Source organism: Taudactylus pleione, unplaced genomic scaffold, assembly GCF_031769625.1.
Source record: "Taudactylus pleione unplaced genomic scaffold, aTauple2 ptg000026l, whole genome shotgun sequence".
NCBI lineage: Eukaryota > Metazoa > Chordata > Amphibia > Anura > Myobatrachidae > Taudactylus > Taudactylus pleione.
In genome coordinates, this window is record NW_028284428.1 from 24,372,522 (window position 1) to 24,389,584 (window position 17,063).

Below are 17,063 nucleotides of genomic sequence, written 5' to 3' on the forward strand. Positions count from 1 at the left end.
CAATTGTCTAAATCCCACTGCACTAATGGCGGATACCGGACGCACGTCTAACACCAACATAGCAGTCAAGGCCTCAGTTATACGTTTTGCTTCAGGATGACTGCTGTCGTACTTCATCCTCCTCACTAAGGACTGTTGGAGGGTCAATTGTTTAGTAAAAGTAGTGGTGTTCCTACTTCCTCTCTGGGATGATGAACGACTCCCAGCAGCAGCAGCAACAGCAGCAGCGGCAGCAGTAGGCGTAGCAATGCAGGATCCTCCGGAGGAATCCCGGATAGGAGAGTCAGTCATGCCAGTGATATGGCCTGCAGGACTACTTCCGATCCTGACTAAGGAGGAAATTGACGAGGAGGGAGTTGACGGTGTGGTTTGCAGGCGCTTGGATACAACAGGACAACGGGATTTAGGTGTCCCTGGACTGCTTACGGTCTGAGCCAAAGTTTCTGAACTTGACAGTAACTTTTTATGAACGCGCTGCAGGTGCCGTATAAGGGAGGATGTTCCTAGGTGGTTGACGTCCCTACCCCTACTTATTTCACCTTTACATATGGTACATATGGCAAGACAGTTGTTGTCCGGATTTGGATAGAAATATTGCCAGACCAAAGAGGTGGAATGTTTGGTCTTCTGCCCAGGCATGACCATGATGGGCTTTTTCATCCCACGGACAACAACTGTCTCCCCCGGAGCCTGATTTAAACAAACCACATCACCATCAGAATCCTCCTCGCCAACTTCCTCCTCAGCGCCAGCTACACCAGTATCCTCATCCTGTTGTACTTCAACAGTGACATCTTCAATTTGCATATCAGCAAGTGGACTGTGGGTGCTCCTTTCAGCACTTGCAGGGGGCGTGCAAATGGTGGAAAGAGCCACCTCTTCCCGTCCAGTGCTGGGAAGGTCAGGCATCGCAACCACCACCACACTTGGACTCTCCTTGGGGATTTGTGATATCTTCTTAGAAAGCACAGTTCTTCGCTGTGCTTTTGCCAGCTTAACTCTTTTGATTTTTTTAGTGGGAGGAGTGCTTCCATCGTCATGTGAAGCTGAACCACTAGTCATGAACATACTAGGGATCGACCTTAGCCGTTCCTTGCCACTCCGTGTCGTAAATGGCATATTGGCAAGTTTACGTTTCTCTTCAGCTGATTTAAATGTCTTTTTCAAGGTCATTTTCCTGAACTTTGCCATTTGGGATTGTATGTGCCCTCTACTATGACATTGGGCATCGGCCTTGGCAGACGACGTTGATGGCATGTTATCGTCTATGTCATGACTAGTGGCAGCAGCTTCAGCACTAGGAGGAAGTGGTTCTTGATCTTTCTCTATTTTATTTTTATCGGAGAAAGTTTGGTCCTCCATTTATGTTATATCGATTTGATATATACGTGCGGCTAAACACAGAAAATAATTTTTTTTTTGGTTTGGACTGGAGTGTACTTTGTGGGTTACAGCACCCTTTAACGGTCAAGCCAGCCGGCCCTTTACTTATGACACAGGCGCACTCTTGGCACTACTTTGTTGATGCACGTGCGGCTACTGCGCACACAATTCACAAACACAGAAAATAATTTTTTTTTGGTTTGGACTGGAGTGTACTTTGGGGGTTACAGCACCCTTTAACGGTCAAGCCAGCCGGCCCTTTACTTATGACACAGGCGCACGCTTGGCACTACTTTGTTGATGCACGTGCGGCTACTGCGCACACAATTCACAAACACAGAAAATAATTTTTTTTGGGTTTGGACTGGAGTGTACTTTCGGGGGTTACAGCACCCTTTAACGGTCAAGCCAGCCGGCCCTTTACTTATGACACAGGCGCACGCTTGGCACTACTTTGTTGATGCACGTGCGGCTACTGCGCACACAATTCACAAACACAGAAAATAATTTTTTTTTGGTTTGGACTGGAGTGTACTTTCGGGGGTTACAGCACCCTTTAACGGTCAAGCCAGCCGGCCCTTTACTTATGACACAGGCGCACGCTTGGCACTACTTTGTTGATGCACGTGCGGCTACTGCGCACACAATTCACAAACACAGAAAATAATTTTTTTTTGGTTTGGACTGGAGTGTACTTTCGGGGGTTACAGCACCCTTTAACGGTCAAGCCAGCCGGCCCTTTACTTATGACACAGGCGCACGCTTGGCACTACTTTGTTGATGCACGTGCGGCTACTGCGCACACAATTCACAAACACAGAAAATAATTTTTTTTTTGGTTTGGACTGGAGTGTACTTTCGGGGGTTACAGCACCCTTAACGGTCAAGCCAGCCGGCCCTTTACTTATGACACAGGCGCACGCTTGGCACTACTTTGTTGATGCACGTGCGGCTACTGCGCACACAATTCACAAACACAGAAAATAATTTTTTTTTGGGTTTGGACTGGAGTGTACTTTCGGGGGTTACAGCACCCTTAACGGTCAAGCCAGCCGGCCCTTTACTTATGACACAGGCGCACGTTTGGCACTACTTTGTTGATGCACGTGCGGCTACTGCGCACACAATTCACAAACACAGAAAATAATTTTTTTTTTGGTTTGGACTGGAGTGTACTTTCGGGGGTTACAGCACCCTTAACGGTCAAGCCAGCCGGCCCTTTACTTATGACACAGGCGCACGTTTGGCACTACTTTGTTGATGCACGTGCGGCTACTGCGCACACAATTCACAAACACAGAAAATAATTTTTTTTTTGGTTTGGACTGGAGTGTACTTTCGGGGGTTACAGCACCCTTAACGATCAAGCCAGCCGGCCCTTTACTTATGACACAGGCGCACGCTTGGCACTACTTTGTTGATGCACGTGCGGCTACTGCGCACACAATTCACAAACACAGAAAATAATTTTTTTTTGGTTTGGACTGGAGTGTACTTTCGGGGGTTACAGCACCCTTTAACGGTCAAGCCAGCCGGCCCTTTACTTATGACACAGGCGCACGCTTGGCACTACTTTGTTGATGCACGTGCGGCTACTGCGCACACAATTCACAAACACAGAAAATATATTATTTTTTTAGCACTTGGGGGGAGCACCCCTGATGGACAGAGCACCCCCTGGACAACACTACAGCACCCCTTTAGGACTGGGACACTGCACAGGACTTTGGAGTGGACACAGCCCCTATGGAGAACTGACTGCACAACACAGTCCAGCCAGCCCCTATGGACTTTGAAGTAGTGGACACAGCCCCTATTAACAACAGCAGCACAGCACAACACAGCCAGCCCCTATGGACTTTGAAGTAGTGGACAACAGCAGCACTACACTACACTACACTACACAGCACTAACTCCCACCCTCCCTCTTCACTGTCCACAGCCGAGTGAGAAAATGGCGCCGACGCGGGTACCTTATATAGGATCCAAAACCCGCGAGACTCGGAAGGCGGGATGATGACGTTTTGCCTCGATGTCAGATCCGAGTCAGGCGGGAAAAGTCGAGCCTGACTCGGATCGGACTCGGATCGGGGGGGCTCGGGGGGGTTCGGATTTCAGAAATCCGAACCCGCTCACCCCTAATTCATATGTTTTATATACTTTGAATTATGCATTTTACATTTTTAAACATCAGCGGGTATTGTATGTAATGTACCAGCAAACTACACTGGACTGGAGGACTTGGTGACTACCTCCTGACCTGGGACGGATGATCACAGTGACTTTTGTTAGTTGGGAAAGAGTGGTTCATTTTGGTAGCTACACTGTTAATGATTATTTATATTCTAATTGTAAATTTATTCTACAATACAGGAATTTCTTTATAGCTTTTGCTTGTCTCAAAAATAAATCCTACCAGAAACTTTGTAGTAATTTGGCAGATTTATCTTTCTCACGTCTTCATCATCACTATAGTCTCCTTTAAGGTACTGTGAATCAATCTTGTTGCCTTAGCATGTACTTTATACATGCTAAAACAGGATATCACTTGCATTAGCTACAATAATCGGCTCTATACCCATTAATATTGTAGCTAAGATCAATTGAAATAGGTTTAATAGAAAAAATAGTTTAGATGTATTCAGAAGAGTGACGTTATTGATGGTGTATTTTATTAATTCCTATGAAAGTTTTGCTATGTACAAAAGCTTGACGTTCAGACATTTTTCTCCTTCGGCTGACTTTAATCAGGTCACCATACATGCTGCATCATGAAATCTTTTGAGGAATTAACTATGAAACAATAGTATTTTCTTATTGTGTGAATCAGAATAGAAAGCCCCAAGGCTACTGCGGTCTTTTTATAAAGGATGTATCTTTCAACTGGGGATCGTATACTTAAAAGAGAGATTTAGAATTACCAGGATAACCAATTCAGGATAACTAGCAGGGCTGGCATTCAAACAAAGCAGCAGTTCTGAGCCAACAGTTGTCTGAAGTTATATTGACAGAGGAAATCGGTATTTAAAGTGTGTAATGAATAGCAAACTGCAAGAAAGTGTCAGCACAATATCTAATCATATAGTACTACAAGACAATTGTTATCATAAACCATCAATAAATGTAAAAAAATACTTTTTTTTACATTTTGTCAATGTAATATGCTAAACCAGTTATATATATTATATGCATATATGTTCTTTTTACACTAATGCTTTATTAAAGATATACTGTGTATCCTGCACACTGCTCTAGAACTGATGCCACTCTATGGAATAAATAGGAAAAAGTAGGCTAATTTTCTGCTCAGCTGAATATGAAATGATTTTATATTGTTATTTACTGTAGACAACATTATGAACAGAAGATGCACATAATGTAATAACTAAGTGCCACAGGGTTCTTGTCTCCTCATTGTTTTGTACATCTAACCAGCCAGGCAGAGCGATTATGAACACATATGCTTTTCTGTGTCACCAGGGTTTTCGTTCTCTTCTGGCTGTCAAATTCTCAACATAGTGACAAGAGTCACCAGGAACGTCACTGTATTGGTTACATAGACATCAAGCATTCTGCACCAACAAAGCATTAAATACAGAACATGATGCAAAACATTTTCTGGAGGAGTTCAGTGTCGCATTCCCCCACCTGGGGATATCAAGGCTTCATTAAATAAACCAAATACCTTTTTAAAATTCTACAGATTTTTCTTGATGCTCAGTTAACATTTAAACCACATTGCAACCATATCTATATGCATCATGTTCATAGCTATTGACATTCACGCGGATCCAGATGGGATCTTCTTGTTGACAGAGTAACTGGTGACATTGGTGATTTGATACAGTGTTGACAGATCGAGAGTTCAAAGGAATGGTTGAAAGTTAGATTAAGCACGTCTTATTAAAATCAACACCAAAATAGCCTTAGGGGGACATTTGCAAATCTATATACCATAGTAACAAACTACTATCAACTTTATTGATGGGGATAGATGACAATATCATGTTACCAACCTAGGAAATATATTTTGCTTGAAGTTCAGTGTCGGTGGCATCAGAGGATCCCACAACGTCAGCTATAGTTTTATTCTGAGATGTGGACTTTTAGGTGTGTTATATTAACTCGCTCAGCAGACTTAGGAAGCAAATATGTTTATCAAAACCATTCTATTGATGCCTAACACTGTAGTTATTATCTTATCTAGGACAAGCACTCATAGGACACATTAAATAGTTAAAATAATACAAATTAGCTGTAGCTCACTGTAATTTAGATGAGTAATCAAAGCCAGCAATAGAAATCATGTAACCTGGCACACCCATGTTTTTGGGGCCCCCCAATCCTTGGGTCCCTGGCATGTAGAGGCCAGTTGCTTGAGAGTTTGCCTTGCCTATATTTGGTTTTACTGCAATGGGGAACCTCTGAAGAAATTTTTCCTCCCTGGGCAGGTGGTGACTTCAGTCAGTATTCACTATTCATGTAGGAGATAACATGGTTTGGAAGATGCCTTTCTGCAAAGTAATATAACCAATGTCATTGTCATATAGCAAAGGTTCGACCAGATAATACATAGTAACAGATGTTTTGGTGCAGGGAATAATGTGAACTTTCCTGATCAAACCATTTTATATGGTCAAACTGTATTTGCTAATTTGGCACCATTTGTATCAGTAATGTTTCTTTAGAATAAGGATTACTATCCCAGAGCCTTTTCCTTCTAATCCTGACAGTTGTGGATAATCTCCAGCCACTTCCCCCCAGTTCTCTTCAACCTCATCCTCTCTCTATCCAGCCCCTCAGTGTCTCTCCAGCCCCCTCAGTGTCTCTGCAGACCCCCATTGTCTCTCCAACCCCCTCAGCGTCTCTCCAACCCCACAGTGTATCTCCAGCCCACCAGTTTCTTTTCACCCCCCAGTGTGTTTTCAACCCCACAGTGTCTCTCCAGCCCCACAGTTTCTCTCCAGGTGCAGCCAGAGGTTAGAGATCGATCTATCTGTGGGTCCCTGGAACCTTTAGGCCTGTACAGATGTGCCCCTAGTCCTTCCCTGTTGCTGGGCCTGTGAGTAATCGAATAACATACACTCTATGCGATCTGAACTAATCCTCATAATATAAAAATTCTGCTGACACTTGATCACTTTCTGTATGGTAGAATGGTAAAGTTTGTATATTTGGTAGAGAAACTGACTTCAGCAGATGAAACTATTCTGGCAAATTGGCAAGTTATATTTTGATATAACTGAATTGATTTGGCTGCTTCAAATATTCATCTTCAAAGGATTAGTTTGTGAATCATACCTGATTTAACAAACATTCGCCGAATAAATAACACTGACTGTGTAATAATTAGCCTTATCGCAGTGAAAGGACCATGGGCCAAATGTAATAGGGTGAGAGTTTAGAAAATGTGAGAGTTTAGCAGTAAAACTCACAATAATACATTAATTGAGTTGTATTTTCAAAACAGGAAACACCATGAGAGTTTAAATCTTGAGAGTTTTTTGAGTCTGAAATACATGCAAGTTTACATGTCCTGTGACTTTATTACATTGACTGAGTTTAGAAATGTCAGAGTTTTCTCTCACTTTTTCTAAACTCTCACCTATTACATTTGGCCCCATATGTTGCTCTTAAAGAAGACAGGTTGTTTATTAGAAATGATTAGGAACCATTTTGAGGTAAACAACTCATTAGTAAGAGGTAAAACAGAAGAAAGAAAATATACATTAACAAAATACATAAAACTCAACACAAAACTAAAAGTTTTGTTTGGGTGGATTTAAAATAGAAAACAAAATTTGTTCCTGTTATAGAAGATGATAGGACAACATCATTTCAAACTACTTTGCAGTTCAATGAGAAAAAAAACCTTCAATTACATTCCTTGTGCCACTTGCCGCATCTGTCAGACTCTCAAGTAGCTTAGATAGTCCCATGCCGGTTGTGATATAAAAGATTGACAATGGACAGGTCAACAGTAAATGGGCCGAAACTAGATGGTCGACATGCAATAGGTTGACATCAACAAAAGGTCGACAGGTACAAAAGGTCGACCTGTACAACTGGTCGACAGTGCAGAAGGTCGACAGGGACAAAAGTCAACAGGTTCAAATGGTCGAAACACAAAAGGTTAACGCATATTTTTTTATCTAATCCTAACCCTCACCCTAGTACCGAACCCTCTCCCTAGTGCCTAACCCTAACTATCCCTTCAGACAGCCTAACCCTAACCCTCCCCTAAGTGCCTAACCCTAGCCATCACCCTAACCTTAAAAATGTTGAAAAACCATAAAAAAATGTGTTGACCATTTTTGTGTCGACTATACGTGTGTCGACCATATGAACCTATCAACCTTTTACACCTATTGGCCTTCTGTACTGTCGACCTTTTGTCAGTCAACTTTTGTATCTGTCAGCATTTTGTCCCTGTCAATGTATTGCATGTCGACCATCTGGTGTCGACCCATCGACTGTCGACCTTTACATTGTTGATCTTCTATTGGCATACCCCTATATCACATTCCACTCTTCTCTTCCCACTTGACTTACTTTAAACAATCTAAGCAGGTATTGACAGGGGTGCCAAGAGCCACGCCGAGCCCGAGTGAAGGGGGTGTGGCCTAATTGCTGGAGGTGTGGCCACACCCCTTAGGAAAAAATAATAAAAATTATATTTTTGCAGCTCTGGGGAGGGGGGGAGGGCGCTGTGAGCCCCCTCAGCCTGGCGCATAGCCACTGGCATAGGAGACTGCTGCATCTGCTAGTTAGTGTGGTATGTGCTGGGCTGCTGTGATGTAAGAGGGAGGGGGGGCAACGCCAGACTCGGGCCCCTGCCAGGCCCTTCCAGGAAGCCCGGGGCTGGGTAATTAATGCCCGCTCCCCTCCCCCTCTCGGCACCCCTGAGTATTGATATTCCTCCTCTGTGGACTTGCTATACAGTGAAGGGGAAGTCCCGGGGGAATAGCATCGACATCTGCTCATCTTATTTCAAACAGGCAGAGTTAGAAAGGCGAGAGTGTGATGCACTGTGGGACTGTTATACCCAATGGAGTCCTTGGCCAATCCCTAAATGGTATGCAAACTAAGTAAAAATCTTATTATACTCCACCCAAAACTGTTTTTTTTTTAGTTTTGGGTGGGTTTATAGTTCATGTTCATTAACGGACTTCATGGAAAGTCTTAATGTTTTTTGTTTACCCTAACGTTTTAGGAAAGCTAAGATGGAGAATGTGATAAACTGTAAAACACTATTTGTTCTTGAATTATGACGCATTGATACCTAAAAACAATAAAATGTCAACATAGTTCAGTAAGTCATGTCTGCCTTAATGTGCCTTATTGTTATGTCTGGAGAAAGCCATAACATACACATCATTTGTTTCAACTGTCCACTGGCCTACTAAAAATATTCTGGCACTGAGTCAAAATCAACCAATCAATTTACAAGTACTAAGTTTTCAGATAGTATCATCTAATTTTTGGAGTATTCGCAAGTGTGTCCTGAAAAGAACCCATAAAATACTTATTAATTAAATTGAAACAAACATGGGAATTTAATCTAGAATAAACTGTCACATTTTCTAATAACCAGTAGACTGCACGTATTAAACAGTAGTTTCTTGTATTGGCTACAATGAAGTGAATACTTTGGCAAAGGATAAACTCACTTTTGTATGAGGTACAACAATTCCTTCTATAGTACATCATATGTGCACAATATTTGCTGCAAGGTGTTGGAGCAATGTAGAAAATTATAGTGTTGCCCTGAAATGAGGACCCATATTCTGATATCTACAGTAATTGCAGAGATTTAGCATTGTATTTTAAGCTAATAGGTCAATGAAAGAAATAACATGGAATTTATTAAAATAATTTTCCATATAACCGTTTTTTATCTCTTCAGTAAGGAGTCCTCTTCGCCGTTGGAAATAGCACTAACCAGATGTTTCTGAACTTAAATATACTGGCTGCATGGAGGCATTCCTGTAGGAGCTACTGGAGAGCAGTGTAGAAAGCGCAGATATACATAGTGCTAGACATAGCAGCCATCTCCTGATTGGATAGCAATGACACTCTTTCATTAGGTTGTGTACATAAGTAGGGCCGCCCATTAGGGTGAGACTGCCGGGATTGGAGTCCCTGGCCCGGAGAAACAGGGGGGCTGGGTGGCAGTGGTTCAGATTTGCGCCATGGGGAAACAAACAACCATGGCCGCAGCATTTTGAATATGGCGCCAGCCGTGAGCCAATTGTAGCTCACGGAACGGCAGCCAGTCAAGTCCGACGGCAGCAGTCGCTCCTGATTGGCTGCCAGACCGCGAACACCAATTGGCTCGTGGCCAGTGCCATAATTTAAATACCACTGATGTGTCTCTCTCTGTGCCTGGACCACTGGTATCATCTGAGGAGCCCCCTCACCAGGATGTGACAGTGGCAACTGCTTCGGAGTGACCACTAGTCTGTGCTAGGAGCAGTGCTCCCCCTTCTTTCTCATCTTATCACCAGTCCTCCGCCTCACCTCATCTCCATCCAGTGTCTTCCCTCTCCTGTGCTGATACAGTACTGTATACCACCTTCATATACTGTGCTTCCTTCACATTCCCCTGCCACTAAACTTACCCCTATATCCTCTAATATCTTTCTACCTGTCTCATGTATTGCAATGTGTAATCAGGATGCAATCGGGAAACCGTCTGATGTGATCCCGACAGCCGGCTTCCCGACTGCTTTAGCCCGGCGTGGGTTAAATGACAGGCGTCTATATCTAGACACCTGTCATTTTCCCGATGCTGGGAGCCAGGCGCCCAGCATCCCGATCGAAGGGATGCCGGGCACCACGAGTGGACAGCTGCGGGGGGGAGGGTTAGGTTTAGCGCACCCGGGGGGGACTTAGGGTTAGGCACCCCCCGGGAGGGTTAGGGTTAGGCTAGGGGGATGGAGGGTTAGGGTTAGGCACCCCCGGGGGGGACTTAGGGTTAGGCACCCCCCCGGGGGGTTTAGGCAGCGGGGAAGGGGGCGTTAGGGTTAGGCACTTACATGGGGGATTAGGGTTAGGCACTTGGGGGGAGGTTAGGGTTAGGCACCCCTAAGGAGGGTTAGGGTTAGGGGGGTTAGGTTAGTTATTACTTACCTAAGGACGATCGGGATTTCTAGCGTTGTCGGGCTGCCGCTGCTGGGATCTGTTCATCTGTGGGGCTGCCGCTGCCGGGAATCGAACCGCGGCTGGCAGTATTTCATACCGATTACATGTAATCCACCAAGATCCTCACATCTTATTATATCTCTCTCTTTCTAGCATAGTAGTACCTGTATAATAAGGAATGTTAGGGACACACTTGTTCATATTACTTACTGTATACAGGACAGTACTTTATCTTGCCTCCTTTTTTTACTGTATCTGATTCCTCTATCTAGCAGTCTATCTATCTATCTATCTATCTATCTATCTATCTATCTATCTAGATAGATACTAATATATAAACTCTTACAGATACGTACAGGTGTGTGCTCTTAATGTGTCTAATGGCATAGTAAGCTGTATTCTTTGTGTAAAGTTGGACGCATTTTATGTAAAACACGCATTTATTAAGTGCAATTGAAAAAAGTGCAATTTCACCAGTAGCCAGGGCTGTAACTAGGGAGGTGTGACATGCGCAGGGCAGGGGTCGTCTGTCACCTTTCTGTTTATAATCATGATCACTTGTATCTTCCTCTTCTTTTATCCTCGGCATCTCCTGACCGCCCCGATCTCCTCCCTGTCTGACTCCCCCTCCATCTGGCCATCTCCCCAAGCAGCTTCAGTCACATCCTCCTGTATTTAACACACATATTTCAAAATACTGTCATACCGGGGACTTGAACCCAAAACCTCTTATGACAGTCAGACACTTTACACATAGAGCTATCTGCTTGTGCAAAGGAAGCCTGTAACTGAATATGTCAATGTAGGAGGTGCTGGGTTCAAGTTCTGGATGTGACTGCTGAGAAATGTGTGATTTAAAATAAAGGATAATGTAACTGAATGACAAGGAACTCTCTAGTTAAGGGTATGAATGTGGTACAAAAGGATTGATGCCCAAATTCAGTTTCTTGGAGGGTTCCCAAAGCATAGGTGTTCTATAAATGCTACACATACTTTTTTTGTATATATATATATATATATAATATATATATATATTTGTTTGTGTGTGTGTATGGGTCATGGGGAAAGAGGCATCATACTGTAAAATGTGCTTTCTCTGGGCGTCAGGGCTCTTTAGAACTTTGTGTCCAGTAGGCCGGGGTGGATGAGGATAAGGGGGCTCTGTCTGTTACATGTGTACTGGGCCCCACAATTTCTGATGGCAGCCCTGATTGGCAGTATTGTATTCAATTTAATTTACCTTCTGTTCGAAATGTGAATGGAGAAGCAAACATACTTATGCCTATTTATCAAATAGTTGTGAAAAATATATTTTCAGGGCTATTTAACAAATAAAAAAAATAGACGGTGCAGTTGAGTGAGCAAAAGTCCCTACTGACTGGCTCCTGAATCTGGAATAAGGATCAGCATTGCTGGACCCCCCAAATTTTACTACAGGGCTTGGCGATGAAAAGTTATTCCCCAATATGTATTTATCTACTGTACCGGTTTCTTTCACATATATATGAGCTTCCATGTCTTTATCAATTTCCATAAATGGAACAGAGGGTAGGAAGAACTAACTAACACTCATGTACACTAAGGCCCAGACTTATCGATGAGTGATATTCTTGTTATGACTCGTTATTACTAATCTTAAATGGTGCGCCAACCAATCAGCTCCTAACTGTCGTGTTCGAAAAATGACAGGAGCTGATTGGTTGGAGCACCATTTAAGATTAGTAACAAGTGATACTGGGGTGAATTTACTAAAGTGTGGGTTTTTAGAAGAGGATGTTGCCCATAGCAACCAATCAGATTCTACTTAACATTTATCTAGCACCTATAGAAGATACTAGTTAATATCTGATTGGTTGCTATGGACAACATATCCACTTCTAAAACCCGAACTTTAGTAAATATAGCCAACTGTAAAAATTTCACTCGTTGATAAATCTGGGCCTATGCATCTAATGTCCAGAAGCCCCTGCAGCCTCCATGTGCTACACTAAAGTTTATGGCACTACAGAAATAGGCAAGTGGCAGGTATGGGGATGTCTTGAAGAGGGACCTAAAAAATGTATGTAGTCAATGACAAATATTCACATTCATCTTTGTGAAGCTTGTTAATTGCAATGCTGGATGTCAGATTAACCTGACAATTGTTTTTGGCACAATGTGCAGATATGTGTGCATTTATACTGTACTTCACCATAGAATGTTTTTCTTTTCAGTATTAATGTCAGGGCTGGATTAAGGGCCACAAGGGTCTGGGGCTGAAAATGTTCAAAGAGCTATAGTGAGAAGGGGAGGAGCTGTGACCCGTGCAATGTGGGTGTGGCCAGAGCCACGTGGGTGTGTACACCCCATACACGATCAGCCCTACTGTTTCCCTAAATATAGAATTGAAACATTTTCAAATTTTGCAAGCAAAATAGAAATACAATTGTAATACTTATAATTATGGCAAACTGTGTAGCCAGCTAGGCAGCTGGTCATCATCACCTTACCATGATGATGGGCCTATATTTATGAGGAGGCCTCGAACTGCAGTTCCCTTCTCCTGTTAATTTGGCCTTGATTAATCTATGTGTTATTGAGACTTGTAAGTAATTGACTCTCTTCTAAAACATTGTGTGTAAAAATTTTAATATATTATTGGGTTTTGCTGATTACAGATACTTTAAGGAAACATGATCTAAATGTTTTGTGCGTGATATACAATTTCACTCTGTAAACACTTTAATTATGTGGAAGTGCAAATGTTATGGGAAAGCGACATTGATCCTTGTTTATGTTTGTCTGCCGAGAAGTCCTTAAGGTTAACAAAGTGTCTGTCCTTCCCGAGATTGTTATCTTACATAACCCCCCGAATAGGAAGTCTCTCTATAATGTTATTTTTCATTAGTTTTTTTTAAGTGTTTTTGTGTCTCAATTTCACAAAATACCATCCCACTGTAATTGTGTATTTGTATTTCTTGCATTTTCATTTGCATGTAGAATGTATGGGTCTGTGACTTGTGCTGGGAAAATAATGGTCATTATATTCTGTTATGTGGTGTAGTTGGGAACATTTATGCACGGCTTCCATAGCAAAGTGTTATTAAAAGCGGATATTTAGTGGTACATTTTTGAACATTTTGATTATCTTTAGTCACCCTAATGTTAAAGAGTGAAGAGCTAGGGTTGCTGGGATCTTTGCCTGTAATGAATCACCACAAATACCCAACTCTGCAGTTAGCAAATGCGCTTCGCTTTCCTTGCAAGTAACAGTAGCATAAGCGTAGGAACAGGACAGGAGGTGTGGCTGTTTGTACAAAAATGCTCCAAAATACACACTGTTCATGCACAATACAGTAACACCACTTTCATACCACAGTCCCAGGTCTGACCCGAGGGTTTGAACACGGTTCCAATCCGGATCAGACCCGGAACAGACACCTTTCATACTGCGGCGCCGACCCAGATATTCCCGAGTCTGCGCCGTTGACACCGTAGCCAGGTTTGCAGTGACCCAGCTCTTTTGGTGTTGCAGTGGACACTTGGAGATGACGAAACCTCCAAGCGCCACTGAAGCCGGCCAATCGGGCGGCATGCGGCATGATCCGGGTCATTGTGACCAGGATCGTGCCATTTACCCTGCAGGGTGGCAAGGGAACGACCCGTGGCCAACCCTACAAAATACCTGAATTTGATCCCCAGGTCTCTAGACCTGGGTAGACCCATTTCCACTGACAAAAATTCAGTTCACGTGCATCAACCCGGGATTTTTATGTCGGTGTAAAAGGGACTTTGATGGCAGGAAAGTGTAGGCTCCTCAACGTATATTGACAGTAGTTCATGCAATATTGCCACATTGATGTTACAAAGTATCATATGTTTCTGTTCTTAGTACTATTACTGGAAGCATATTGTCAGCTTTTTAAGCTATAAATAATTAAATCTGTTAATTGCCAGTGCAGGAATGCCACGATAGAATTTCAGATGGATCCAATTTCCTTTAAACATGGAACAAAATATAACAAGCTTTGTGAAATAACCATTTAAATACATTTTAAATTCATTTTAAAATAAATGTTTCAAGGGTGGACTATATTTCAGGTATTACACTCCACTAACCTCTCAGTTCACAGGAGCCAGGGAACATTTAATGACAGATGCACTAAGTCACACTATAAGTAATACTGTTATGTCTGACTATGTTGTTTTTTTCCTGGTTTAGAGTATTACATTCCCAAGAAATAAAAATAAAACACATGCTGCAAAATGACAACCATTTAACTAAGTGTTTGTTCAATCTTTCAACAGTGCTTGGAACCATGCAAGGAAACCTGGGATTTAAGAAAGAATAGCTGCCAAAGTCTCTGTGAGGTATGTCATATTTATTTTGGGCAAGGAAAGACATTTTCTCTCATGAAAGATGCCATGCAAAAATACAAGAGCCTATCGTCCTTCTTGTGGGTGATTTATGATTAATTTAGGCTCTTATAAAGCATTTACGGTAATTTACATGTATTTAAAAAAAAGATATCAGAATATTTCCAGAGGCATTCTTCATCTGCCTGAGGCACCGTTGTACACATATGAAAGGAACAGGGGCAGGAGAGGAAAGATACTTCTTTATTTATTTATTTCCTTCCTTCCATCCCCATGCGCCTACTCCTCTTATAGGAGATTCCATTCTCTACGACGTTTGGCTTATTTTTCTGCACATTTCTATGGGATACAAGGGAAAAATTAGTGATGATAATGGTCACAAAGTGCCTTCACCTGGTCGTTCTGGGAGGCTCTTTGAGGTCACTGCAGAGAAGTAAATCTTCCCCTCATTGCCTGGTAATGCTTTACAGAGATTGCAGATCCAATGTGTCATTCAGTACTCCGTCCTGCAGTCACTTCTTTTAGAGCCATCGGTGACCAGAGCGCTTGTATTTCTCACTTCTTCTCATGCTCTGAACTTATCCTGAAGAACAGCAGATCGCAGGTAGCAAGTACTGTATGCAGGTTTCTATAGATGTAAGCTTGAATACTTTTATGTTGGCAATATTAGATCATTCTGGACATGCAATATTATTAGTAACCTTTATTTATTTACCACCACCATATTTTTCAGAGCTTAGAGAGTTTTAATAATTTATAGTTTCTTCCCCATTGGAGCTTATAAATTATTGTTTTTACTACACAAACATTAGGGTTAAATTTGCCAGAAACATCAACCAACCAGTATGTTTTAGGACTGTGAGAGGAAACCAGAACACTTGAGGACAACCTCAAAAGCATGGGAGAAGGAAAATACAGAAAAATCTACACGGATCGTGTACTGGCCCGAATAGAACCCATGTCCACAATGCTGTCAGTAAGCAATTGCCACCCTGATATTACACTCATTCACCACAATCACCAATGTCTTGGGCAATTAGATTCCGACTGTAGAAGCCCAATATTCACATATCTGTAATATTTATGCACACTTCTGTTTAAGGTTATATAGAAAATAATGTACTCCCCTTATTCAAATGATAAAGATCATTCCGGAGGGAAATCACTTATGACTGCTAGACTCAGACATTGGCTTTCAGGCTGTTGGTATGTTGTGTGATGAAAGAGGGGGGAGAAGGAGAGAGAGGATGTTACAGTGAAAACAGCTGAAAGGGGCGTTCCAAAGCCTCTCTGCTCACTACATTATGTATTGTGTAACTGTTGTTGCCATGGAAGTAATCTACAACTATGGAAAAATTTGAAAGATTAGCAATCATTAATTGCAATCTAAAGAGATAAATAAATGAGAAAGGGAAATTACCAAGATGATTCTTATTGCCTGTTGGAGTAATGTGATAAAAAAAAGAAATTAACTTTTTTCATGTGAATGTTGCTTTAAAAATGTATCTCTTCCAAGCTATACTGTAATGGTCCAGCCATGGAGATTCTTTCTCCTGCCTCAAAAAAAAATTAAAAAAAATAAAGCAGCAGTGTTGTCCCTCTTTTATAAAACTCCCCTTTCATGCAAAATAAAGGTACATGAAGGAGGAACTTCGATAACTTGGAGTTTAAGCATTTGAAAGAGGCCCAGCAGAGTAAGAGTGGGTACATACTGTGATGATGGATTCCCAATGGGCGGATCCGCCAACAGAGCGGTCAGTTAGGTAAGCTACACAGTCTTTCCAATTGACCGCTCGATGTGTGTTCCCTGACATCAAAACTGGTCAGGCATTTGAATTTGCCAGCCTATTTTAGCTGCCAGTTACCAGCGGTACCAACAGCAAGTGTACGGGTGGTCGCATAGCCACCTGTACTGACAGCCAGATGTGCCAATATATATCTGCAAATATATCGACCATCTGCTGTGCTGCAGAACAGATGTGATATGTCTGTGAACGACGTCATTCACAGACATATCGAGTGTAAATACCCACTGATGTGCTTGCAATATATCAGTCATTCGATATATCAGTCATTCCCTGAATGTGTACCCAGCTCAAGATGGACAATTTCCTGATTTGACAGGCATTTTAAAGCTGTCTAATTGACTATCACCGGAATACAAATATAATTTTATAATT

The 17,063-nt window shown here is 42.2% G+C and overlaps 1 protein-coding gene across 1 annotated transcript in view; it reads left to right on the plus strand.

Annotated features, from left to right (window-relative positions):
- Positions 1-17,063, plus strand: part of ANOS1 (anosmin 1) — a 210,873-nt gene that overhangs the window by 86,535 nt on the left and 107,275 nt on the right. Inside the window, exon 3 of the mRNA XM_088451532.1 lies at positions 14,815-14,877. Coding sequence (XP_088307658.1) covers positions 14,815-14,877 — 63 coding nt within the window. The remainder of the gene's footprint in view (positions 1-14,814; positions 14,878-17,063) is intronic.